Raw genomic sequence first — 27953 nt, 5'->3', positions numbered from 1 at the left:
ATTAATGCCCAAATATTTATTTTCCACCATTTTCATTTCCCATTTTCATGCCTCCAAGAAGAGTCGAAGCAAAAACTCTTTCACAGAAGCATAGTTGGCTAAGGCAATCATAACCGGAGCTTTAAACATCTGACCTTAAAAATATTGTATGGCGCATTTCTTATCAAATAAAATCAACAACTTTATTGAATCGATATTCATAAGCTACAATAAAAATACAAAAGTGCGAAAATACTTAAATTCATACAACTTATAAAAATACGTGAAACATATTTCGTTAAAGATCGCTTGCGATATATCCATATATGCTTGCATGTATGTGTGTATTTATATATATGTGTGATATATATATATATATATATAAAGGTTAATCATAGCGTGCTTAATATTAATCCTACTCCAATTTCATCGTCCAACTCTTTCCACTTCCCAACATTGGCTCCCACCATCCCTCTTTATATGGTCTAAAAATTACTTTCGCACATTTCACTCCTTCACTTGATATTCTCCAATTGCCATCCATCTGATTTCATTAATTACACCAATAAAAAACATTAAGATTACGTCCTTTTCGTTGCTGTACTTTTCGTTTTTCTTGTTGTAATAGCCAATGGTTGCCGTAAAGTCGCTCACATTTTCTCGTGCAATGTTGGCCGGAATTCCTCCGCTCCACCTTGGCAGCTGCGATTCGGAGGCAATGTGCTTGTGGTGGTGATTATCTCATTGGTTGGCAAATGATAGTCGCGTGGTGGCGTGAATGGCCGTACCAGGCGATGCCAGTGGTTCGGCGGACTTCCATTGGGCTCATATTTCGGACGAGGTATCCGCAATTGTTTGATTTCTGTTAAGTAAGAATCCATAGCGACGGCTTGTAGCTGAGCTCGTAGGGTGGGCAGCCGATAGAAAAGTGAGTGCGAGTGCTGCAAATGGAAGAAGAAAATTGCAGAGCAGGTTTTAATAAAGTGAGATTTAATAAAGTGATGTGTGACTGAATTAATTGCTTTAAAATTGCGTTTTCCCACCAAATTGAATTAGAGTTCATTTTAATTGGCGATTGGGTATTTGCAGTCAATAAAAGTTTACGATCAAATATTTGGATGTGCGAATATTACTTTCCTATGAGGAGTTTGTGGCTGCCACTAGGCTAAGTACAGGGTGTGCGGTGGCTAAATTAACGGCAGTTTTAATGAAAATGGGCTTCGCCACTTTAAAAGATAGCGTGGACCATACGAAATCGCATCACCATATTTCGCAGAAATTTGTACGCAAATTGTAACCGTTAAGCTCAAGCGCTTCCATGATTGGAATTTTGAAAGGGAGAAGCCTAAGATCCTTCCTCAATTTTTCATGCACAGTAGTTTTTGGAAGTACCAAGGCAGCTGCTCGCTGGCGCACGGACTGAGGTGGATTACAGTAGCGACTTGTGGCGACGAGTTCAATATTTTCACTTGTTTTTGAAGTCCGACTAAACACAGACCGTGGTCCGTTCGCCGGCGAACTTGCTACCCAGAACCTTCGCGCCCAAGAGTGAATCAAATCTTCACTTGGGGCATCACATAGACTTCGAATATTGGAATATGATCAAAATTTACGACAAGCAGTTGCACATGATTCATTAGCCGTGAAATACGCCACAGTTAGGAACGCACGCGTCGGGTGAACACTCTACTGCGACATCGTGACTATGTATATAGCCCGTGCGAATAACGAAGCAAAGGGGATGCCTTCTCCACTTATACACAAACTTGATATTTAGAATCTAATTCCGCCTGTACATACATTTTATAAAAGCCATTTTTCGAAGATTCTAGTTTAACTTGCTGCACGGGCAAATAAACTCTTTCAAACATTTCCTATCGAATATCTACTGGGCACGCAACAAGGCTGAAACGCCTAACCTTTCTTGGGTGAAACGAGCGTTTCAGAGGGAGACTCTCTCTTTGTTCCGAACATATGAAAATCAACGTCTTTTGCAGATCGGGAGATATTCCTCTAATTGACGGGCATTGCGCTTCCTAAATAGTGGGACCTAAAATATTTACCTCTATACAATATCTTGACATCACTAAGTGCCAGTGCTGAGCAGTCGAGTTAAGCTATCATTAAAAATGATAAAATATATGTAGCATTAAAATATAAAACACTTGCAATAAACCTTTTCTATTTGTCATAGCTGACAAACGCTAATATCATAGCCGGTTCTAGTGGCCAGTACTCGCATATTTTAAAGAGGTCAGCATGTTTGAAAGAGCTACAAACCCTTGCTAACACAACAGTATATATATTTTCGAGTTTTTTCTTAAATTGCAAAACTTAAACGATCTTCATAAACTTTATTAGAGTAATAAAAAGGTTCGTAAAAATGACATAAAAACCAACGAAAATTTTTGCTGTAAGAACGTTTTATGTCGGAATTTTTTTGATTACAGGATATTTGTATGTTCGGAAACCACTTCAAAGTGCATAAAAAATTAAGATTTCAGCAAACAAAAGTGTAAAACATTTCTCATGAAAACAGCTGCAAAAATAGTTGTGAGCCAATTACAGAAATTTTAAATGAAAGCAAATAAAATACTGCAACGCAGCAAAAAAAGTACGCTAATGAACTTATATATATATATATATATATGTGTTTTTGTATGAAAATGGGCATGGCTGCATGCAACGTACAGTTGTATAGGCTCAGCACCCAACTCAAAACCCACTTCTGCTACTAATGCACCGTTTAAAATGTGTTAAATGCAACGAATGAAAAGTGAAAGTAAAGCAACGGCTAGCAACAATAACTACAAATACGTAGAAGAAAAACCAAAACAAATGCACAACCCGAAACGGAAAAACAACAAGGAAAACCGATAAATGCGCGCTGGGAAACCACAACAACATCAACAACTCAACAGCTACGACCACTACAAACATTTGTGCAACTTTAATGGCAAACAAAACACAAACAATAAAAAACACGATCAACAACAACAAATTAGTAGGAGGTAATAGTAATATTTGTGAACGATAACGGAGCAATCTGCAGCTATAACAGCAATAATAAATGACAGCTAAATTTGAGGACAGGCAGGCAAGCAGGTAAGCAAGCTGCCCCCAGTCAAACTGTCGACGCCACATCAGGCCAATTGCAGCCGACACGCAAACCGGACGACTGACTGGGTGTATGAGCGAGCGTATGGGTGGCTGAGTAGCCGAATAGCTTTCAGTTAGTTGCGCTTTCTATCGTTCCGCGCGCCAATCGGTTCAGGTCGTCGGTTGGCATTTGCGCAAAACTGCGCCCTTTTATCACACATCATCCATAAAAACTGCAAATATAGCGCAACATGCACACGTGAGCCACGCAATAATGAAATAAAAAACAACTGCAACAACAGCAAACAGCCCTGCCAATTCCCATAGCGCAGTGAGTGTTGCACTTAAACTCACTTGCAACGCAATTACATTAATTTCCGCCACCGCAACGGACAACAATGACGCGTCGCAGTTGCCGGCAACTACTTGCCACATGGCACCAACAACAACAAGAGTAATGTGAATCAAAAGTCAACAAGAGTATGCATGCACTGTGTCAAAGCTTAGTATGCGTGTTTGTATGGCTGTGAGGTCGCCATAGATGAGCGGCTATGCGCGTGGCTATCATTTGGTTGATACGGGGCTCGATGCCCACTGTGAACATGAAACATGCGATGCAGGAACAATTTTTCTAAATTTCCACCTAAAACCCATCTACCATTCGGAGGCGGTAGATATCTTTTACTAGGCCAGCAACAAGGCACACAACTCAATTCGGAGAAGCAGCGCGGCCAAACTGCTCACAAAGAATGCATGACTCCGACCCAGCATAGTGTGCCATCACCGACTTCACTCCTTTCTGTTGTGGGCAACCACATTGGCAGCGCGGCGGAAAATGCACTTCAGCGATTTTCCGGTTTTTACGCCAGCCCACAGCTGGTTTTCGTTTCACTTCATTTTGTTTCGTTTTTTATTCGAATTCCTTAACTGAGCTTTGTTTTCATTTTTTTAGAGCTGTCACTGTTATATGGAGCTCGCATTATTGTTGTTGTTGCCGCTTTCCACCAACACAATAAGGTCTGAACATGTTTTGGTGCCCGTGTTTGGGCGGCTAACATTGAGTGGCGCGTCAAGTTCAATGCAACTTAATTTTTGGCTTTGTTCGAACTTTTGTAGTTCATCATCATTACAAAGCAGAATTGAATTAGATAAAATTAAATATGTTTGGCAACCATAAAAAATACTTAACGTTTCATGTTTACTTAGAAAAAAAATTACCTAAAAGGGATTCAAGAGCGGAGCCATTTCGCTGCTGGGCCAACCAGGCAAGTTTTCACAGTGAGTATTCACATAAATATGTACGTATGTGCAGTGGATCTCTGTTTATGTGTGTGTGTAAATCGATGAGTTCTGATGCTTTTTGTGTTCCAGCCAAACAAATTGACAGTTGACCTCAATTACCGAATACTTCGTGCAGTTGAAGCAAAGTATGAAGCTGATAACCGAGATGGTGTTGGCGATTCGGGAGGCGTTTCTGTTCTTGCTGTGGATTTTCAATCATCTGTTGGATTCTAACGCTCGTAGGTCAAGTCAGGGAAAATCGATTTGCCAGTAGCATCATTGAGCGTTAAAATATTTCAAGCATTTGGAGGGAATTAAAAAATTCCTGTAATGAAAGTTGTATCGCAATGTGTTGGCCATATATGTACATACAAATACATACATACGGCCACTTGCATGAACAATCACATGTCCGTCATTGTTTATGTATGTCTATGACCGGCTATTTATTTCACAGTGATTTTCATTTATTTTCCTCCACAAGTTGTGAAATGACAAGTGAATGTATATATGTAGGTATACTTCCATCTGTGCCGCTTTGTAGTTAATTGAATTGTTAACCTATTTTCGCTACTAACTACTTAGTTGATTGGAGCGTCTTCCCGCTGTGAATAGATAGCGCTGCGAGGGGAAAAGGTAAAAAAAGCTATTAAGGGAGGCCCAGTACATGAAACCAAAATATTTCCTTTTGTTTACACATATTATTTTGTTTAAACATTTTCTTAAATATAAAATTTAATAAATTTGCTTAACGTAAGATTCGCAAAAAATTTCCACAACTGAATAAAAAATTAACATTGTATAAGTAGCCATCAAATATTTATTGAGAAATGCTAGCGGTGTTGCAATGAGGACTTCAATCGCAATAGATTTAAAAAAAGAGACAAAGAGAGTGCCTTTATACATGAAAACGAATGTTAAAGGTAACTTCAAACAGAAGAAGAGAAATAAAAACTGACCCTGTCCTTTCGATCTATTAAGCCATTAAATGAAGTTCAGCGGAGGCTCTCAACCCAAAGCCCGTGAGTGCGATTTTGGAAAAAACCTGAAAATTCTTCCTGAGGCTCGATCTATCACAAAATGGCTTAAGAGCCAGCACGTTTTTTCGAGCCCCTAGAAGCAGCGATATTTTACCTACCTAAATATCTGCAACGATAGATTAAATATCAAAAGCCCTGTCAAGATATACGATTCTTTGCGATACTTGGACAAAAGTTGATAGTTGTCTCTGACTTAAGGAGTAGTCGGCGGGATGCAGCATTTGAAGTTAGAGCATGGCAAACATGTTTGCAGATGGCTCCAAGTTGGACGGAAGGGTTGGTGGGGGTGTATTTTACGGGGAACTCCCCATCAAGATAAAATTTATTCTACCGAACCACAATTAAAGAAGCAGTGAATTGGATGCTTACTTCTACAATTACTGTAAGGGAGATAAATACCGACAGGGCTCGTTGTTTGTGCATTCGAAATTAGTCGGGGGAATACGTGATTTCACTCTCGACTGCATCCGAATATTTTTCTATTGGGCTGATCAGTGGCATAGCGGAAAACTGTTGAGCTGGTGACGAGCAGAAGCTGTCTGGAAGGCGAGATGGAATCATCTCAGCACCTTCTTCTCAAGTGTCCTGCTCTTGAGTGGCTAAGGAATAGACATCTGGTGCCACACCTGCAGATATAGCAGGTTTAAACGTTACACATCAAGTGAATTTTTTCAGCAGCTTGATGGGGTTAACACAATATACTATAATTAGTCACCGTTTGGTCATCATCTTCCTATCCAAAGCGCCTTCTTCCCCCTTGTTCGATTTTTCCCCCTCTCCGTTTCTCCTCTGTATGACATCACAAGGAATAAATTTGATTCTTTGTCGCTTGGGTAACCATTTATCCTAATTGAGCCTAACTCTGGCTTAAGTAATACTTTTACAAGACTTATTCAAGAAACCCCGGAAAGCGTCAATTTTAATGATATTTATTTTTACAACTAAAAATTCCAACCGCGAATGAGATTTTAGACTTAAAGTTGATGTGTTGAATGTTGAATGTTGATTGTAATGAATGACGATTCGCGTTAAGCTTTTAAGCGAACTTTCTTACTAACGACTCACAATATGGCTTCCAGTTTTTGGCAAATAGAGATGGCTATGAATTTCTATACATTTACATGTAATCGGATACATAAATTTTCATTACAATTTATTTTATATTAGTTTGAATTAAATTCTAGAACAAATTGACATCACAAGCCAGTCCACTTAGTAGATGAATTGACCAAAGTATAAAAACATATTTCATTGAAATCTGATAATAACTAGCGTATACGTGGCAATTATGTACTACATATTCAGCCCCTAACACTTTATTCATTATGAGACAAAATTTATTTTATAATTTTTTAAGGAGATTAATCAAATTATCCAGAGCTTAATTTTTCATTTAAGGACCGAAAATTAGGGCTATACTGTCAGATGTCTCAATGGGCTCATCATTGCAAAATATTTCTTGGAGGTTTTTATTATCTGTTAATAATATAACAGCTGCTATCTATTTACATACCTATGTAGAAAGAAAGTCAGAAAATGATGTTGTCATGCAATATTTTAAAAATATACTGAAAAATAATTAAACCGAAGTTTAAAGAAACTCTTTAAGTAAAATTTTCAAATATACTATACCCAATAGTGTGTGTATAAGTGCATATAGATATGTATGTAAATGTGTTAGCATTTCTAAAAAGTATCGCCTGTCAATCGTTTATCTCTTCAAATCATCAAATCCAGCTGTCTCACACATATCACCTCATCCAACGCATTTTCTAATGAATTTCGTAAAATCAGCCAAACCCATTAGCTTTTGAAACCAAACTTTTACTAGTCTACGCAAGATATACAAACAGCCAAGCACACAAACATATGTCTGCAACATAATTTATTGCCGCAACAGCCAAGCTACAGCGCTGTCCAAAGGCTGTTCACTTACATGTAAGGCATTGTTGGCACCGCTTGCCACAGAAAGTTCCGGGTTGTCTGCTCTTGCGGTGACTACAACAGCAGTGGCGGCGATGGCGTTGGCGACCCATGTATTGTGTCCACAACGATTCTCGATTCATTTACTTTTTTGCTACTTACACCACCCACCTCATTCGCATTTCGCGGGTTGCGTCAACCATTCTGGCCGCACACGCCCAACGTGCGTCCCAATATTGACACAGTTTGCAAAGACCAGTTTTGGACAACTCTCAGCCCCACTATGAAGCGGTGGTTGGTGGTGTGATGTGAAGTTAAGATTGCGGTGACGCAGCTGGCACACCACAGCAGTGGCATCTGACTTTTCTAAATGTGCGTTTTTTGTTTCAAGCACATTTGGTAGCACGAATTTACGTGGAAGAAAAAAACAGAAAAAAATCAAACCACAAAACAAATAAAAAAACTTGGAGCGTAAAAACTGGGTCACTGGTAAGCACAAATGGCCACAAGCAGCTGCTCCAGCAACGCGGTAGTGATTGGTTGCTAATACGGCAAGTCAATGTGCGCTGACTAACCTCAGCACTGCTGAACCGCCTGTAGCAAAGAAGGTGGCAGCGAGAAGAAGCGGGAAGTGGAAAAAAGTACAAAAGAAAGTGCAAATGTTGAGTTAATTTTCAAGTGAATGGCCAGCAGCGTCATCACTATTGTAAACTGTCCCACACACACATTGGCAATATTTATCTGGTGTATTATTGTTAACTTCGCTGCAGCGAGCCCCAACGTACGCAGTGGCAAAACGAAAGACTCAGGCAACAAACTTGGCAGACGTTACCATTTTACAACTTTGGTTAGCTTGTATACACTTGGACAGTAGCGGTGGGAAGTGGATGCAGCAAAATTTGTTGCTTTTTTCCTTCGTTGTGGTTTTTGCTTTGTTTGTTTTGTTTTTGAAGACAATTGTTATTGTGGTCAACAGTGGCGTGGAGTGCAGCGTGAAGCCTGAAGGTGAGCGATTGTTATGTCTCAACCCTCCAAACACTCCTCCGCGCCGCCCCAACACCAGTCAATCGCACACTACAAACTCAAATAAATACCAGCAACAAGCAAAGTCAAGTTTTCTATGCGTCACCTTGTGCTTGTCTGCACATGTTTCACCCCGCAACTTATTCTTCGCCATACACACATACTTACTCGCATACTTGTGCATAGGTACTCGTACATTGTATTTGAGGCGAATCACATGTGGCATACAATAGCGTTTCAGTGCCTCTATCACCACCTGCTGCTGATTTTTGTAAACATTTAATTTTGTCTTTTCACTTTTCACTTTTATTGATACATTGACCTAGAATTCTGTATCTTTATTAACTTGACTGCGTCTGCTGCCTAATTGCTGACCTTTGGCTTAACAAAAGCGAAATTTGAATGAGAAAAGGCAGCCAATGACACCCAAAGTGTGTTAGTGGAAGATTGATGTGGCTTCAAAGGTTGTTGTGAATGTGGAAGTTAAAACATGTCGAGATTTCACTTTTCTCCACTTATTTTCTCCTTTCAATTTTTGTTCGCTGGAATATAAACTTACATAGATAATGTGTGTGCATATGTAAATGTAGCTGTAGATGTCTTCCGCCCGCTTTTCACAAATTGTGGCTTTGGTGGCTTTTGCATTTTTAAATGCAAATTTCTTTTCAAACATCTTTTTATTATCATCGCTTTAACTTCACTGTTACTTCTCCTCATTATACATTTGATTGCCATATTTTTTAATTTTTTTTCATTAAAATTGTATGAAGTGCAAGAAACACTTGACCTCTTCACAAAGCGAGTGAATAAAATGCTAAAATCTCAATTGATGCCACAGCCCTTGAGTCATATTCACATAATTTATTGTGTTGTTGTTGTTTTGTTATTGTTCACAGCATCTTCCGCGATCAGGGTCATTGGCTTATTGAGTGGCATCTATTTACAGTTCAGCGTGTTATTGTATGAAAAAATTAGGTTTGTGGTTTACAATTTTGTTGCTTTGGTTGTTATTACAGTTCAACAATTTCTATAACTCATTAACTATTTATTTACAATTTTTCTTCTTCGTGAAGTTGCCTTGATCTATTATTTGACCATTTTGCTAGCGATTAATTGTAAACTTTATTGGGTAATTGCCATATTCAACAAATTCTTGACGCTTAGTACTTATACAGTGAATACCATAATTGATTGCCGATTGTTGATATTGAATAAAAAAAGCAAAAATATTTGAACATTCTAAAAAAAATCAGCCTATAGCTTCTCACTTTCACTGAGTCACAATAACAATTATTTTTGCAGTTTTTTTCTATTTGAAGATTTTCAAGTTTCAAAAAGTATTTTAAGCTGTTAGGCTTGTTGTTCTTAGATTATATTTTCTTTTTAATCAACTTCTTTTAGTGATTGATCCATTTAAGTTGCAGATGGGGCTTTGCTGCGATTCTCTGTGTATTGAAAAGTGGTGTCAATTAATAAATCCATATATAGGCATCCAGAGGTTCCAGACACAAATGGGTTTTTCATTCGTTATTTACATATTGAGTGGGAAGCCATAGATTTTTTTGCATAGCCCAGAATGTTAAGTTGACAAAATTTTCAATAGAAGCAGCGTCATTCACACGAATAAGGTATCGATATCGTTGAATCATTAAATGATTGACAATACTTATGCTACTGCAGCCTATACCGTAATATATTACTCGTACACTGTACCACTGTAAAGTTGTATAAGTATTGTCAGAACTATTAGGAGAGCTCAACTTGACCATTCTTCACATGAATTTACTTTAGTCGATTTGGTAAAGTTAGCTACATCTAACTAAGCCTTCTGTAGTTGAATCAGCCAGAGAAACCTTTTTTGGAATTGTTGATCAGCAAATACTGAAATTACCGATTATGCGATTTAACCCCAGATAAAAAAGTTAGAAATCTTTACTCGAAGCATCAGACTGAACGAATGCTCCCCTTGGACTATGCCGACTAAAATAGTGCAAAGTTATGGCAGAGCTTTCCAGATGTGGAAGAAGAGAGATTTCTTCCAAATATTATAAAATTATTCAGCAATAAAATATATTGCATTTTATTAATATATTTTTTCAATTTTATTCATATATATTTGCGTTGAAAACTACAAATAATTACCTTGGGAAAAAAATGTTAAACTTTAATTTGCTTATTCAATAGCTGATCGTAATTACCATCAAGTAGCATACAGACCCTTATGTCTGTTAGATACAATGAACGCTTGCAGAAATACCTAGAGAGGCCAACAGGACTTGCGGAGCGATAATTTGGCTTCAGGCGAGCAAGATGCACTGTCGACGTCATTCGACTGGTGGCCGAAATAGCGAGCGAGACTATTAATAGGACAGGTGGGGCATAACGCTCTATGAAATAATGCGCTGTCAAGATCGCTTTCAACTCAGCAAAAAACTCAAAAAAAAACTCTTTCGTTGCTGAGTGGTCTTGGAGTGCCCTCGTACCTGCTTCGGATTATCCGGAGCTCTTTCGATGACAGATTCCTTGAATACGGCGCCGATGACGGTCCTCAGAGATAGACAGTGACGAGAGGTATCGCGCAAGGCTCAGTTCGTGGTCCTACTTTGTTGAATGCAATCTACGACGAAGAAGCAGAATGAAAAAAGCAAACAATAGAGCTGTTTCAACAGCGATTGCTGGAGCTAAAAAAATATCAACGCCCTGAGTCGCGTCTGATCACCCGAACTTCCCGAGAAGTGCTGAATTGAACATGAAACAGTGTTCCAGAGGAGGTCGACTCAGACGCGCCAACGACAATTACAAATGCCTGATTTAATGACTCACGCAGCCGAAGAGGGCAGGTCTGTTTCAGTTGAAGCATGCCCTACATATAATTGCGGAATCAATAAAAATGTTTCTGACATTTTTGTCGTCCCCTTCCAAAAGCAGGAAAAAAATTAAGTATCATAACATAACCGACTAATTTATATGTGTGCATGTATGTGCAATTAAAAAAAAATGTATTATTACAACTCAGTCTAATCTATTGGTTAATTATGAAACCGCATTTGTGGCGTCACTTCGATTTTTGCGCTTTTTTGGCAATTAGCTACGCTTAGCACAATGAATATTGACAATAATCGCCCATTTGCCAAAAGAAGTGGCAGACTCCTCGAGTGCCAAAAACCTGAAATATTAACCCCTTTTTTATGTTGCTTATTTTATTTTTAATTTTTTTTCTCAGTAAATCAAAACACAAAGTTGGCTTTAAAGTCGCGCTTATTATTGTATGAGAAAATGCAGCAATAAAGGCCTATGATTTGCAGTTTATTATATTATAGGTATATATATATTTATGTGTGTATACGTAAGTATAGGGTTTTCCAATATTATCCAGTCACTGATGCTAAGTCAGTGTACTAAGTGCTTTGAAGAGGACACTTGAATTGGCCACCAAGAACATGCGATTTGACGGTGTAAAAGTTTTCCTTGTGGAGTTCAAATGAGGCACAATCAACCGATCCGGATGCCTGAAAATTTAAAATAACTGATTGCATTGCTAAAACTCAGCCGAGTTTATGCAGCAGCGCAATTGAAAATTGCATCTCTCGGCACCATTCCATCATGTGAAGCCGAGACGTGCTAAAAGCCTGTACAGGCATTACAAATATAAAAAATTCATTAGTACCTCACACAGTTTGTTTTACCCCAATCCGATTCGCCCTTATTGGACAACCCTATGTATTATTTACAACTAGTTACCACTCCGTGCCGCCGCGTACTTTGCAAATTCAAAGCAATCGCCATTGTCGCTCTGAAATTGATTTTAATCCTATTTATTTCAATGCCACGAATATTGTGTGATTACAAATTAGTTACGACTTACACGCATACATATGCACACAATAGCCACATATCGTAAAAACTGAATTTTGCAGCAATACTGCGACAGACATAAGCTTTAGCTCAGTGTTCGGCCAGCGGCGAAAACAATGATTGATTCGTCTCGATGACTGAAATATTTATTTGCAGGTTTTCTATTTATATTTTAAACTTATATGTATGCCTATAAATATACAATAGTAATTTTTTTTGTTGTTTTCTAATCCGGAGCACAATATTTATTTAACTTATTTTTATTTACAGCGAGCTTAACTCCCACAGGCATAAATGTGTGGCCACTTTTCGTCACTTAATGCGATTTCACATCTTGGCGTGACATCATTGTTACTAAAAAATAAAATAAAGATATGAAATCATACACATCATACATACATACATATATGGTGTACAATCTTGCTCTTCAACTGAACTGAGACGACCTAATTGTTAATGGCATAAATATTTATTTTGCACAATTTATGCGCTCAAATATTTACCAACTTTCAGTACTCACAAAAGATAAATTTTGTGTAGCTGTGAAACCAAATGGAAACGGTTAGTCAAGTAATTAAATAGCGTTGATGCTTAATTAAAAATGTGATTATTCACTTTTTTGAAGTGTAAAACTTAGGGTACTCAATTCAGAGTTTCATGACTTTTTTATGTATGAAAAAAACAATAAAATTTTAACTTCAATGTCGCATTTTAAGTTGAAAGCAAATAAACTTCTAACACAAAAGCCAACCATAAAACAAAAACGATTTAAAAGCAAGTTTAGTGTGTAAAATTTAAAAATATGAAACAAAAACAAATAATACGAATACTTGATATTTGATATTTGAGATATTCAATAAATGTCACGTTTTCGACAGTGCACAGTTGATCAAATGAGCACTTTTGCAAAACTAAGAAGATTACATGTTATTTGAAGCTAACATCTTAGTGAAGGGAAAACAAAATGCAAAAACAAAATATAATAAGTTAACCCTTTCACGAGTCTTAACCCTGCTAAGAGCCAATGAGAAAAAAAGTTGGAGTGATTTTCATTTGAAAGCAATTAATTTTATATTAATCGAAAGTTAAGTAGCCGTAGTGCTTAGTGCGTAACTACCATTTGGAGGTACCTAGGTTCGAATCCCCATGCATGAAGCACCAAAATTATAGAACGTTTTTTTTTACCAGCGGGCGCCCCTCGGCAGGCAATGGCAAGCGTCCGAGTATATTTCGGCCATATAAAAAAATCATTTGCTGTTCAAAGTCGACTTAAGACTGTCCGTCCATTTGTGGAACAACATCAAGACACACACCACAAATAAGAAAAGAATCTCGGCCAAACAAGGAGTAAGCGAAAGTTACTATTTTTTTATTATTATGCCGCAATATTTTATAGAATTATAATAGACTATTTTTTCATAACTAATCGACTCTAATAGGCTTGCAGATCAACATAATTGGCGCACACATTTTTATTAAGTGCTTGGCCAAGCTTCTGCTCAAATTTGCCGTATGCGTTTTGTTGCTGAACTACAAAGCGAAATAGTTTTTATGAGAAATTTTTCCCTGGCAATCGGAATTTCGCAATTGCCTGCAGAAAACCCCTTTTTCTATCATTTTGTTTCACGCCCATTTTGCGCAGATTTAAGAGTATCAGAAGCATCAGCAACTTTTTAAAATATATCTGACAGATTTTTAGAGTCTGCATTTCAATTTCGCCACAGCAATTTTTCTGAAATCTCTGCAATTTATTACAATTTTGAGAAATCAATTTCAAGAAGGAAAGGGAACATATCAGCTGTAGACAATGAATTAAGTTTTTGGTAGTATTTTTATTTTCAAGCATCTGGTTGTGCCATAGTTGAATTTGTTGGAAAATGAAACTCATGAACGTCCAATCCCCAAAGAACTGTCCTTTCTGGATTTAAAAATATTTTTTAATTTCAAAATTAATTTCAGTAATATTTAATCCAGAATAGGTTTTTAGTTTACCATTTTCTTATCTTCCTGCTACACTCTTCAAATTTTGACCCCCTCTCATTGGCTCTCTCGCATTCCTTTCTTTCAAAGAGGTAATGACTTGGTCATCTAAACAACTAGTATACATTTTTAGATGTTTTGTAGCATTTCTAATGTAACTGTCGCACAAAAAGTGCATAGCGGCTCATGCGATTTTTTTTTTCAATTTATAGGGTTGCGATTTTCAAACTTAGGTTGAAGCGAATTTGTTTAAAAAGCCGATATTTGTATATATTAAACATTGTTGCAAATTACTGGTTTTACTGTGATCACTTAATGCAAACGCAAGCGGGCGAAATAAAGCAGTTAATAATATTAATAACAATAGAAAATGAAAGTACAGGAAAAAATAAAAATACAAACGAAAAGCAAAGCAAGTGTCAAAACTGCAATAACAATAAAGGTTGCATTTATTAACCCAACAGCATTTTGGAAAATGGCAAAAGCACGAAAATTTATTTACCGGGCCGATTATTTTACGTGCTCATTTTGTGGCACGAAGCTAAATTATTTTTTATACATTAATTGCATATTAATTGCGTTTGATCACTTGATCTATTTGCCATTTCACTTCCACTAATGGTGAACGCTGCAGATAAATATTTCTAAACCACTTCCTGCATGGTCGCCAAAGCCACTAACTGCGCTTGAGACCTTGCATTTCAGCCACTTACCGCTAATTACAGAATTAAACTGAATTTACACTAATTGAAAAGTTCAACAACAACTTAGACTTCAACAATACTTGTTAAAAATAAATATTTTATGTGCATACATACATACAAACACGTATCAAAATAAGCTTCAGATATTTCTCGCCACTTGAATACATACCAGCACTTGTATTCTCGCGGACTTCAAATATTCTTTTAACACAATGATTCAACTAAAAATATGGCGGCAACCAGTTAAACTCTTTAAGTGTGTCGCACACTTGATCCCGCCAATGAGAAGGCAAGTACCCCAATGGCCATTGGGCAATTGTGAGGCCGCGATTAAAATGATTCAGCCGCTCGTTGGCCGTGCGGTCACTCTGGTCGCATATTCAATATATCTTCAGATATTCAAGTGCCTAAGTGGCCGTGACTCTTCGCAAGGCTTTTGCGCAATTTCTACTTTTTGGCCTGCCATTTACTTTACTACTAGCAATTGACTGGGCATACTTTTTTTGCGCCTTTTGTAATTAAATCGCTGTCAGAGTTGGCCGAGACAATTCTTATGACTTTCTACTTGCCGGTGGTTATTCGTTTCTTATACCGAAATTAAAGTTGAGCAATAAAAAAAGAATTATATCATATTTTTCATTCTTGTGATTTATTTGCCCCAAGCGACAGACATACACAGCTACGATTGTACGCTTTTGTTTGCTGCTGCGTGAAGCTGCGTGCCACCGCGTCAATTCTGACAGCGCTAATGGCGGAAACTACGTAGTGATGGGCCAAGGCAGCTGCTCATACACACTTACATATATACGTACACACGTACTATAGTTGAATTGGAGACGCATTTGTGAAAACAACCGCTGATATGCTCTGCCGCTTGGCATTTTCCCTCCTCTTGCTTCACTTTGCTTTGCTGTTCGGCTTTTGTCCGCTTTAATTGACTTTGACGGCATGTTTTGTGCGTTGTTCTGCTCTTAAGCACATCATTTTATTTAGCTTGAACTTTGGTTGATCATTATTTCGCAGTTCTCAGGCAATTGGTACCATGCATTATTGTTGCTTAATCCATAGATACTATCAACGGTGTCATCAGCTATAATTTTGATGATGTATTGAGTTCATTAAGGATTTCACAACTGACCATGTTTTTTTTAATTAGTTCCTGAAAAGCACATATACATACATATATGCTTATATATATATTAACACATAATGTTTTGATTTTCATCAGCACGACTTCGCCTAATTAGACTTTCAATAACGCAAATAATCTTAGAAAAGTTTAATAAAGCCACTTGAGTAAGATGTGCGCCATTGAATCCCTGCGCCGAAACACATTTTCCTTCAAACACCCGAGGCAGGCATAATTGTGTGCTATTTGTGATTCTCTACCATAAAGAAGTAAATTAAATACGAGCAGGAATTAAACAGGAAAGGGCATGTTTAGCTATTCTTGAGCGGAAATTTTTTTTCACGAATTCTTAAAACAATTTCTTGTTAATTTTCTAGCCCCTCTCAAAGGAATACTTTTCAGCAGCATAAATTATGAACGAGTAACTCTTTAGCACTTTTTAACTCAAGTTACGGTTTAGAATCAAAGAAAATATTTCTCTCATGTTAGAACTCATGTCTTTTTGAAATACTATTTAAAGCCTCTGATTTTTTCACGAATCCAGAAAACAATTTCTTGTTAATTTTCTGGCGGCACTAGCAGCTTCAAACGCCTTTTTGTAATACTTTGGTGGCACGTTGTACCAAAATATACTTGGGATGGTACTCTCGGCTTTGCTTATATCCCATCAAAATCCTTATCTAGTAGTGCTAAATAAATATCCAGTTGAAAGTACTTTTGAAATATCTCATTACCAAACGTTTGCTGAGACGAAGACTGAAGATTTTATCAATTAAACTTCCTAGGAAGAAGCCTTTGGTGATGTAGGTATTAACAAATAATACCTGTTTCGAAGAGACCCAGTTTCCCTCATTTGTTCCTACCGAAGCTCTTTGTATATTCGCAGAAGGCCAGATAGAAAGGAAACACGTAAATATACTGTAGATTTTGCCCGACTTAATTCAAATAGAGATGGAAAATCTGCATATTATGTGAATACGAGGTGTGTTCAAAAAGTATCACGAATTCTGTGTTTTTTCAAAAACATTTATTTATTCATTAATATTTATTTTGGCCTCTTCAAAGTAATCCCCATGAGGTATTATGCACTTGTGCCAACTTTTTTTCCAAACTTTTTTTTTCTTGTTCAGCTCTTCCTTCGATGCCGTCTTTATCTCGTCAGTCGTAGCGTTGCGTCGTCCTTTCATGGGCCTCTTCAGTTTCGGGAACAAGAAAAAGTCACAGGGTGCCAGATCTGGGGAATACGGTGGCTGTGGCATCAGTGTGTTGTTTTTGGCCAAAAAGTCGCGCACAAGCAACGATGAGTGAGTAGGGGCGTTATGCAAGAGCCAACGTTTCTGGCGGATTGCTTAACGCATATTTGTAGGTAATATTCCTTATTGACCGTTTTATTCTGTTGCAAGAACTCATGATGCACAACGCTCCTGCAATCGAAAACCGAACTTGGCGCGCTTTTTTCGGTATTGGTTCGTGCGACAACTTCCATTGAGATGATTGAGCTTTGGTTTCCACGTCATAACCATAAATCCACGATTCGTCACCAGTTATGAACCCCTGGAACAAGTTTGAGTCGTCGCGGACAGAGTCCAACATCTCATTAGCAAAGTTTATGCGATGCTGCTTTTGGTCCAAATTGAGCAGTTTTGGTACGAATTTTGCGGCGACCAGTCTCATGCCCAAATCATTGAAAAAATCGAATGGCACGAATCGATATGTCTAGGTCCTCAGCAACTTCTCTAACGGTGATTCGACGATTGGCCAATACCATTTTCTTCACTTCATCAATTTTTTCGTCTGTTGTTGAAGTGCTCGGTGGTCCGGTACGCCGGCACGCTTTTCGTCGTTCACATCTTCTCGGCCTTCTGAGAACATTTTGTGCCACCGATAAACATTGCTTTGGTCCAAAGTAGCTTCTCCGTATGACACAGTCAACATTCGGAATGCATCCGCGCACTTAATTTCGTTTTTCACACAAAATTTGATACAGGTTCTTTGATCCATCTTTTTGAATAGCTAAACATCGAAGACGAGCCGTGCAAGCAAAGCAGCTGCCAACTATTAAATGAACATTCAAAATGGCCGAACTCGTCGGCATGAGTGAGAGACATGAATACTAATATAATAATATACGTAACCTGCGAAAATTCAACATTAGCGATACTAACTGGGTATCAGGAAAGCAAGTGAGATTATAACTCTTCGATACCGACTCTATCGTACCTGGATAGTAAAAGTACTTCATGCACATGGATAAATGCATATCCGTACTTAGCACTTGCAATAATTAGCGCAATCAAGCAATAGTAAAGGAGTTAAAAAGTGTAGATTGTTAACATGTTTTTTTTTATTAAATAACTGCTGTATGAACGGAAGTTTTAATTTAATTGTATTTTATAAATAATGATTGGCTGCACTTATATTTTCCTACTTGAAACCAAATTAACAAACCACGAAGTCAATATGTTGGTTGCACAAGTACGTACACACAATTATAATAAAGCATAATTGCACATTAGGTAGTAATACGAATGTAATTTAGTTGTAGTATTTCGTATTTAGAGTTATAACTTTTTAATTATAAGGGAAATAATATTTCAATTAACTGAGTATAAAGTAATAAATATCTATTTGCTTCACAACTTTTTCGCTATCAACTTTTCTATTTTCCACGAAATTTTTTTTTTTCGCTTCATATGTTTGAAGGAGCTATTTTTGAAAAAAAAAAAAATATACTTAAAATCTCCGCTACTCATCGTTTACTATTTATTTTTTAGCTTGGGAATTGTCGGAGCTCGCTTGTAAAGAGCAGGAGTGAGGAATTAATGTGAGAAGATATATAAATTCAATATTTGAAAGTTAGTAAATGGTGTACATTTTTTAATTCACTTAAGTTTATTTATTGTGCGCTGAAGTGGCAAAAAATAAAGGGTTTTTTAAAAGACGTGCCTAGATGTTGTTTTAAAATAAAACAGATAAACATTAAGATTCTTTCAGTTTTAGCTAGTTTTCGTTTTCCAAATTCCGCCTCTTAATTATGACATGTGAAAAATGGCATCATTTAAATGTCCATCATGAGCATCGACTGCAGGTAAATCAATCCTATAAGTAAAACAAACAGTCATTTCATGAGTACCTAATTGTTGAGGACGTCGAGATATCGATGTTGATGATTATTCAGCAACACTTTGCGCTACTACAACAATATTTGAAGCAGAACGTCGAGCTTTTAGTGCTAGTCCTTTTTCTATACTCGATAGAACCAGTTTCGTGAAGTTTTTCCATCAAACTTTGAATTAATGACTCATGTCGGCAATTATTTCCACAAAAAGAGGACAGGTTTTGCGATATGTTGTCCTTAAAGATCGATTTCATAATACGTTTCAATAATTTTAATGCGCTGCTCTATCGTAACAAATTGTCCACTTGTCTACTGGCTATGAACTAATATGGACGTCTGCAAAATAACTAAACAAACGTGGCCCAAGTTCAACAAATCCAGAACTGACGAGTTGTTAAGGAAGCCACAAGCAGGCACATTTAGAATTACGTCAACAATAACCGGCCACTGGTCTTTGAGAGATCATGCCCAGAAGATGGGGGGACCGTACAACGATAGATGCAGAAGCTGCAATCAGAAAAAATCTAAGGAAACCGTCTTTCATTATCTGTGTGAGTGCCCAATTCTGGGTGCGAAACAACATAGAGTGCTGGGGAAATTCTCGATGGTTGACTTGAAAGAAATTGCAAAAATGAGAATAAATGGCATATACAGCTTTATAGTCAGATCAAGATGGTTCGACTAAAAGCAGCATTCTGCAAATAGTGTATCAAAATGGCATCTTTTGTGCTAATTGGGTCTAGGATGTGTCACTCAGGCAACACAACCACCACGGAATATGACATTTCAATTATAATTTAATTTCAATAAATATTCCATAAAAATGTTAAGAAGTGCAGGCGGAAAATAAGAAGCCCCTAGCACAAATAGCAAACTTTCTGTTTAAAATTGATGAAACTTTCTATTTAAAATTTATCAAACTTTCTGTTTAAAATTTGTGAGAAAAATATTAACCCTCTAAAGAACCCTTTAAAGAACCTATATACAATGTAGGGTCAAACAAAACACCCATTCGAGCACAAGTTAGGTGGCAAAAATGCCCCAAAAGACCCCAGAATTTTATTACCAATTTCTGAAGGCGGTAATTATGTTTGAATCACTTCATGGATTATATTTCAAATAAATGAATTCCGTTTGTACTTTAAATCGGCAAGCAAAACTATTAAAGTACCCTGTGGAGATACAAAGTGTTTGAAATTAACTTGAGATATTCACTTAAAGCACTCCTCAATGTAAACGTAATTACGATCATGTTCCATACAAGCAGTTTGTTGCCTTATTCAAGCATACTGAGAGGGCTCGCATGCTTAGAAAATTGTATTATATTCAGAAACCCCAAAATTATCAAAACAGCATTAAAGCTCACCGTTATTTGCAAAATTAATATTGGTAAATTTTTTTCTTCTAATTAAATAAAATAGTTGAAGGAACTTCTTCGCTTAATTTAACTTTTTAATTAATAATTTACCTATTGCACCACAAGCTACATATGGACACAAGTAATTTTAGTTACTTTCATCGCCAATTACAAGGCATGCAACACTTATTTAAATGGTGTATGAATTCGCTAGCATGCGAGAGCACGATGAACTTCGAATCACCAATTACATTAATTAATTTAAACACATGCATAGCCACATACATATAAAGCTAAAAAAACCTGTATGGCATGCGATCGCAGGGAACAACTTTACTACACTGGTTTAATATTTTTGTCACGAATTGGATTAATTTTTTTATTGTTATTGTTATTGCTAGTATTTTTTGCCTATTGTTTTGTGGACCATGAAAATTTGGTTTGTTAGCTAATCAAAATTATTGACTGCGCCAAATTGCATTAGTATGGCATCTAGACATACATTTACACAAGCACATGACTGGATTTAGTACAGGGTTTTGCAAGTTGGAGTTTCTTTTTTACATTCAAATTAAGCGGCCACCGTAGCCAATGAGTTGGTGCGTGACTACCATTCGGAGTATGTAGGTTCGAATCTCCGTGCATGTTTATTTTCTAATAATGGTCGTCCTTCGGCTGGCAATGGAAAACTTTCGAGTGTACTGTTTCCCACCTGCCCGCGAAGCGATTTCGATAATGTTTGCTAATTTTGCGTTGATATTCAAACGTAATTCAAGATTTGAGCTTCATTACGGCAACTTCATGCCTAATGTATGTGTTAATCACAGAACCTCTATCTTTGGGAAAATAATCAGTAATTTTTTTTTGCCCATAACATCTGTCGAATGTGTTAGCTGTCAAGGCAAGGCACTACTAAAAACCAAAACTTGAAGGACCCTGTATATACCTTTATGTGATAATACGAATGCCATATGTGAGCCCAGCTGAGAGTTGGGTTAAGTAATTTACTTAAAACTTTGCTGTGGACTTAGTTAACTCGTTCGTTAGCGCACGCTCACAGTTTATGTGGTTTTCCAAAGTTTCTGTTTTTTATATACTTTTTTTTTATTGTTTTTGATGTGAGAGTTTGGTTGAAAATTTCATCAGATTTTCTGACTGACTGCTTAGCTTGTTGGTCGGTTACGAGGTTAGTTGCTTAGTTGGAGTGAATTGAATTAAGCTGCATTGCGTTTCACAGCGCATATTGTTTTTGCTTTCGCTTTGTTTAATTTATTTTGACTTTTTTTCGGACTCAAATAATTTATGTTGGCGCAAAAGTTGGTCCGAATTCGTATTTGGCGTTTGTGTCATGCAGTTTGAGGTTAATTAAATTCAAACAAAAGCCGGATGGTGCAAGGCGCCTGTAGCATCTCGCCAACAGCAACAATAATGCAATAACAAAATCCATGCAAGTACAATAATAACGTAAAAAACCTGTATGTATTACATGAAGTGCAGCATCTCGTACAATTGCGGTGTTACTTTATTTTGGCAATGAGATCTCAACTCTTTCTGTTGTTCTCCTTTTATGAATTGTGTGCTGCTGTTGCGCGTATTTTTTATTATCTCACTTTTAGTTATCGCTTTGTTATCTGCACTAACGATGAGTTCATTTTGACTTCTTTGTTATGTTGTTGTTGCTCTTATTGTATGCAGCACAGCAGTTTGTAGCCGTTGCTGTTGTTCGTTGCTGAAATTATTGGCTAATGAAGCTGTTGCCACCAAAAGCGCTGTTGCTGGTAGTTTTTCTTAGCCGTTTTGACACAGTGCTTGTTATTGCCGAGGCAAGTGCAGCAATCTTGTACCTCTGTTTGGCTATCATTTCGCGCAGATGGTGTTTTTGATAATAAATGCCTGATGTGCATACACACATCCGTGCATATAAATTCTCATATGCGCACAACTGTACATAAATATGCATATCATTGCGTGCAAAGTATCTCTGCGGAAGGTTTAACTTCCAACTTCACAGCCTAAGTAGCTCGTTAACCATCTAAGAGCCGGATGAGACGACCTGCTGTTTGTGAGCTTCCATGGCGAAGCGCCTTTTATGCTGAGAAATTTAATTAACGAGCCAAATGTAAATTTATATACCTACATACGTATATAAGTTTATGTATGCACTGCATTAGTTTATATGCATGTATCGGGTGTTTTGGTAGCTGCGTGAGAATTATCGATACCGATAACTATGGTTAGACAGCTGAGATTGGCAAACTGTGTTGACATTTCTGTTTATTAAGATTTGGCAAGTCATCATGAATTGTTCTTCCATTACGTAGGGAATTTAACGTAGGAATCTTGGCTTACGTGCCCTTAAAATAAAGCTCGTGCAAAAATGATCACCATTTGCGTCGCATTTTTGCTGATTGGGCTCATTTAGATTTATTATTAGGATTTATTAGAAAAAAATAGTCGAAAATTGCACTGATCAAGTGGACTTTGTAACTCGTAGCCGCGGCAGAAATTAGATTAGATTACATTTTCTACGAGGTTTGCACTTCGACCTCATGGAATTTGCCCTCTACTCATCACGGTACCTCATCCAGACCCAGTTCTCTTATTCAACTCAGAGAACTCATAGAACTGGCTTGGACTCCGCGTATGTGTCTTTCTTCTGGCTGCAGTTGGCGCAGCGGACATATGCCGGATATGATATTCCAGAAATAAATGCCACGAAATTATCTAGCGAATAATAATTAAAAAAAAAATGCAAACAAAAAATTATTATTATTATTAAGTTGTCAAGTTCTTAAAAAACACCCTTTATTTGCGAAGATTTTATTTGCCTGTCTCCTCGTTTGTTGACTGCGTGAATTGTCTTACGAATTTGGACGCGTGTATGTCGTGTCTGTGTATGTGTATGCGTCCATGCATTCGTTGTTCAGCTTTTAAGTAGCTTTGATAATATTTTTTATTGTCAATTTCTTAAGCGTAACGGCTGTGTTGCCACAAACGATTATGAAACAAAAGCGAAAATTTAAGACATGACATATTCAGTTGCTCAAGTGAATAAATACACCAGCCAAATTTTAAACAGGTATGCTTACACACACACACACACACACAAGCAAATATATACCACACAGCAATCAAATAATTCACCAGCACGTGAGCGAACACGCTTTCGGTTACCAAATAAAGACGGCCTGTCTGGCTGCCGTCCGTCGCCATACCTTCGCTTTTTTCGCCTATTCGCTTATTAGTTATATCACAAATTTAAATTGTTTTAATGCAGCTGAAGCACGCACCGTTCAACACTTAAAGTATCTTCAAGATGCTCTGCTTTCATTTATTTAGCAGCGCTTAGTATCGCACTTGAAATGTCTGTCTTGCGCAGTTGCGTCGGCGGTGGTGGCGTATTTTTGTGCAACGTTGCGTACGAATAGCGCCAAATAGAGATAACAACACAACAACTCCACCAAAGTGGATACAATAAAACTTTTTATAACTTACACACACATACACACATACGTACTTACTTACTTGAATTATGTATTAAAAGAAATCTAGCAGCGAAACAGAGCGTTGTAAGCAACCGGTTAACAACCATAAGAACAACAATAAAAAATAAAAACATGTTGAGAAATTATTGTAACTACATACAACGAAAAATAAATTTGAAGAAATATTAAATGCAAAAAAAAAAATACATTAGTCAATACAGCGGCAGTAAACCATAAACTGCAAACCATACAGTGGGCACAATGGTTACAGAGCATTTGATAAATAAATAAATAAAATTAAAATAAACTAATTTCTATTTTGATTTCAGGGTAACCGTTTTTACTTTAATAAGATTTTAATAATTTCATATTAAAACAATAATAAGGAATTTCATATTAAATTGTTCCGACATGAAATTTTTGAAGACCCAGTTTTTGTTTTTGCTTGCTTTACATTTTTAACGCGAAATTAAAGAAACTCAATAATTACTGCAAGTGCGTACTTAATATGACAACTTTTTGCTGGCAGCTTTCAAGAAGAAAATATTTGTAGTAAAACAAAGTAGTTTTGAAAAGTAAGCCGACGACTGAAGAGACTTACTTGTCTAGCGCTTTTTAATCGGCAACGCAAATGCCAATAGAAGAGGAAAACCCAATCGAATGGTGCAGAGTTGCATATAATTGGAACTTGAAACAAATGTACACATTTTCATTCTTACTCTCTACTCGTTTAAATCAAGTGGCGTTAACATTTTTTAGAAAAATTTCGACTCCAGTGAGAAGCTATCAAGAAAATTTTATTGCGATATTCCGAATAGAAACAAAGAGGTGAATACAGTTTTTAGAAATATTTATTGCGTCTCCAACGCCACCTGTGGCAACGTTTTTGCTCGATAGGCTGCAAGGCAGTTGAACTCAATCAAGTCATTAGTTTTCGAATGTATCGAGAATATACAGGCTTCAGACATCATTTAATTTTTGCACATGTATAGGTAAATTATTCTTTTATATGATTGGCTAAGCCTCACCCCCAATATACGCTGAGCTTTCATCGCCTCATGTCACTAGTGGACATCGAACCCAACACAAGTCGAATGGCAGTCACGCACTCAGCTACGGCTCTGTATATATTTTCGATATTTCACCTTTTACCAAAAGAGAAAGCACTTTTGCAACTATATGAAAATCAAACAATAATTGCAAACAAACGTTTGGCAAATCTCTTTCAATGGCGGCAAAACTTGAAGTAGGTTTTGTTATATAAATTTTTCTCGCAACAATGAATGTGGAAAATTTAAGAAGGCCAATAACATTACTCATAAACAGACGTTTGGTAACATATTTCTCATTTTTCTACAAAATTTAATTTGTCTCTATTGTAGTATCTAATAAAAGGATGAGGATTCTTACCGTTTGTATTATTTTTTTTTTTTTTTGTTTTTTTTTTTTTAACAATTTATTTGGGAATTTGAGTTTTAGTTTGACCCCGATGATCGACAGGTTATTGATTCAGCCCTCACGCTGCACGAAACTTGCAAGCAAAGCCACTTTGATTGATATTTTTTTAGTATTGATTTATATATATTTTTAGTATATTATTGAAGATATTTAACAATAGTTACCTCCAGACTTTTTTTGTATCTAATAACATGAAACTTTACTAAGGCTATAACCTATGTAATTATGTATTGACTAGGACTAGGCATCCCTTGCATTAAACTCGATTTTCTAAGCGTTTTAGACCAAATACTTTTGAATTTATTCTAAGAATGTTTAAACTCTTCCTTTTATTTACTGATATGGGTGCAGGCTGCGAAGAAATTACAGTGAGCAAAAGAAAAGGAGTCGTGGATATTTTGCTTACTACCATTAAAAGCTTAGGCGAAGTTAAAAATGGAAGAGCTTAAAGTTTTTTGAGGCCTCCTCCCAGCAACATTTAACGTCTGAAAGTGCGCTAAAAGATTAGCCTTTGCCTTTTTTAGTGCTCCTTGTTGAAAAATGCGGGAAGCCAAAAAACTAAAGATACAAGAACGCAATGTTTTTAATTTGAGCAATAGAAGTGATGATTTTATAAAAAATATGCAATTTTTGGTTTGAAATGAGATTAGTAGCTGGAAAGTCTATACGTATACAGTATACGGCAATATAGACTCCCCTCTTCGATTTAAGCCAAATCAATCGTGCTTTTCGCGCTTCCCATTTTTAATGCCAAAAAGTAATTAGTAAATCTCAGCAATCAACTCTTGTAGTGTAATCACCACTATTTCAATATCACTTTACTTATGTTATTTGTTTGGGGTTTGAAAGTTTATATGAATAATTTGAAAATCATCTCTGAAAGTCAAAGAATGTTTGACCTCGTACAGAATCAGAAAAGCGTCAACTTTTTCGCCTCTTATCCATGTCAAAACGGAGAATATCACCTTTTTCCTTTGCTACCAATACCTTTGGGGCAGGAATGTTAATGAATTACGGATGGAATTACCGAACTACGGGAATGACTAAAACTTAATCCGCTAAGCTATGCTTACCTCGTCGTCAAACTTATGCAACACACCAATCATAATTTTATCCTGCCGGAAGGTCTATGATTCATACTTATAAGTAGCAATCTTACCGAAAACTCTTTAATAATCCTTCTAGAAAAATCTGGTATTTATAAGTACAAATTTATTTTAAAAAAAGCTATAATATTTATAAGTATTGTAATAACAAAATTTATATGTACACATTTCTGTTCTTTAATTCTTAAAATTTTCTTCCATAATTAATATATTTTTATTTTATTTTACTTGTTTTTTTCGATTTTTGAGAGCTTTGATTCTTGGGAGCTTTTGTTGAGGGACTACTTCATTTATCTGGTTAGCTGAAGGATTTCTAAAAATTCTCTATACCCCTTAAAGTACAAAACCAAAACACTGTTCTCGAGCCAGTTCAAAATTTTTGTGGCTTGCAGGTTGTTGTTGTTTTTATTTTTGTTTATATTTCCACACCATATTCAAAGCAGCTTTGCTTTGTCTGCTTTGGGACTGCTTCAGTTTTCGTTGCCAAAAAAGGTAGCCAAAAAATTGCAATTACGTTTGACCAACAAAGGTAGTGCAAACTGTAGGCAAGCCAGCAAACCACAAAACCAGAAATAAAACTGACGAAAACACTGCGCTTAATAAATCAACACGTATCGCACGTTAGTGATCAAAATAAAAGCGATAGCCAGCCAAACAAAGTAAACAAAGCAACTGCGCCAAATGGATTGCATTAGCCGGAAGTTTCGCCAAAGCAAGCTTTTCCCACGTAAATTGCACGCATAGTATACAACAACATAAACAAAAAGACAAAAATCGCACATACGGCCAGTAAATAAGTCTGAACGTTGAACACCAACCCACCTGTTGATTGATTTATCGCGACGATAACACCAGCAACAAATACCACCGATAGCGCTGTTGATATAAAATTTCTGGATTTCTTCGATTGCTATTGCTGTTATCAATTCCACAAAAAATGTTGTGGAAGCAACAGTAATTTCCAAAAGAAATGTTTTCTATACTTTCTATGCGAGCTCTTTGCTTGTTTGTTTCCAGCCACTACTACACCAGCTCGTTACTGTTCGCCAAAAACGTTTCAAATACCAACGCGAATTGCCGATTGGCGGAGGTTTGGAGAAAACTAAACACCGCACACGGTAATCGACACCGAACGACTGATGGCTAGTCGACTATGTGACTGCCTTGAAAGCAAAGCAATACATGTACCGCAGCGCCAAAGAGCGACCACAACAGTGGAATAGTGGCTTTAGCAGTAGCCGCTTCAGCGCAACGACTCCATGGGATCATATGTGGAGCTCTTGTTGTTATTGCAAATACATTATGTTTTTACATTTTGTTTCTCATACGCTTTGGTCACAGTAGGACAAAAAATTCAGCTGCATGTAGTGGCAACAACAGTAATGCAGGCGCTCCTCAATCCAACGAAATTGTAGC

At 36.9% G+C, this 27953-nt stretch overlaps 2 protein-coding genes across 4 annotated transcripts in view; one reads left to right on the top strand and one right to left on the bottom strand.

Annotated features, from left to right (window-relative positions):
• The window catches only part of LOC128860689 (whirlin), a 110914-nt gene that overhangs the window by 55456 nt on the left and 27505 nt on the right, over positions 1-27953 (top strand). The window lies entirely within an intron of this gene.
• LOC128860691 (uncharacterized) lies at positions 173-27726 on the bottom strand. 3 transcript variants are annotated; one of them, XM_054098351.1, is made up of 2 exons: positions 27360-27697; positions 173-920 (listed from the first exon to the last, which is right to left on the bottom strand). In XM_054098351.1, the coding sequence occupies exon 2, from the start codon at positions 858-860 to the stop codon at positions 630-632; it is 231 nt and encodes a 76-aa protein (XP_053954326.1). In that variant the 5' UTR covers positions 861-920; positions 27360-27697; the 3' UTR covers positions 173-629. The 3 variants fall into 3 exon arrangements, 2 of the variants coding, with proteins under 2 accessions (XP_053954326.1, XP_053954327.1); XM_054098352.1 differs by lacking the exon at positions 27360-27697 and adding an exon at positions 4297-4358; XR_008454287.1 differs by lacking the exon at positions 173-920 and adding an exon at positions 4844-4980 and having other exon boundaries at positions 27360-27726.

The sequence above is a fragment of the Anastrepha ludens genome, chromosome 4 (genome assembly GCF_028408465.1).
Source record: "Anastrepha ludens isolate Willacy chromosome 4, idAnaLude1.1, whole genome shotgun sequence".
NCBI classification, from domain to species: Eukaryota; Metazoa; Arthropoda; class Insecta; order Diptera; family Tephritidae; genus Anastrepha; species Anastrepha ludens.
Note: the sequence above shows the minus strand (reverse complement) of the source record. Positions and strands in the feature narration are given on the sequence as shown.

Bases quoted from the DNA above. Each gene is read 5' to 3' on its own strand.
- LOC128860691 (XM_054098351.1), bottom strand. From the start codon at position 860: ATGGATTCTTACTTAACAGAAATCAAACAATTGCGGATACCTCGTCCG.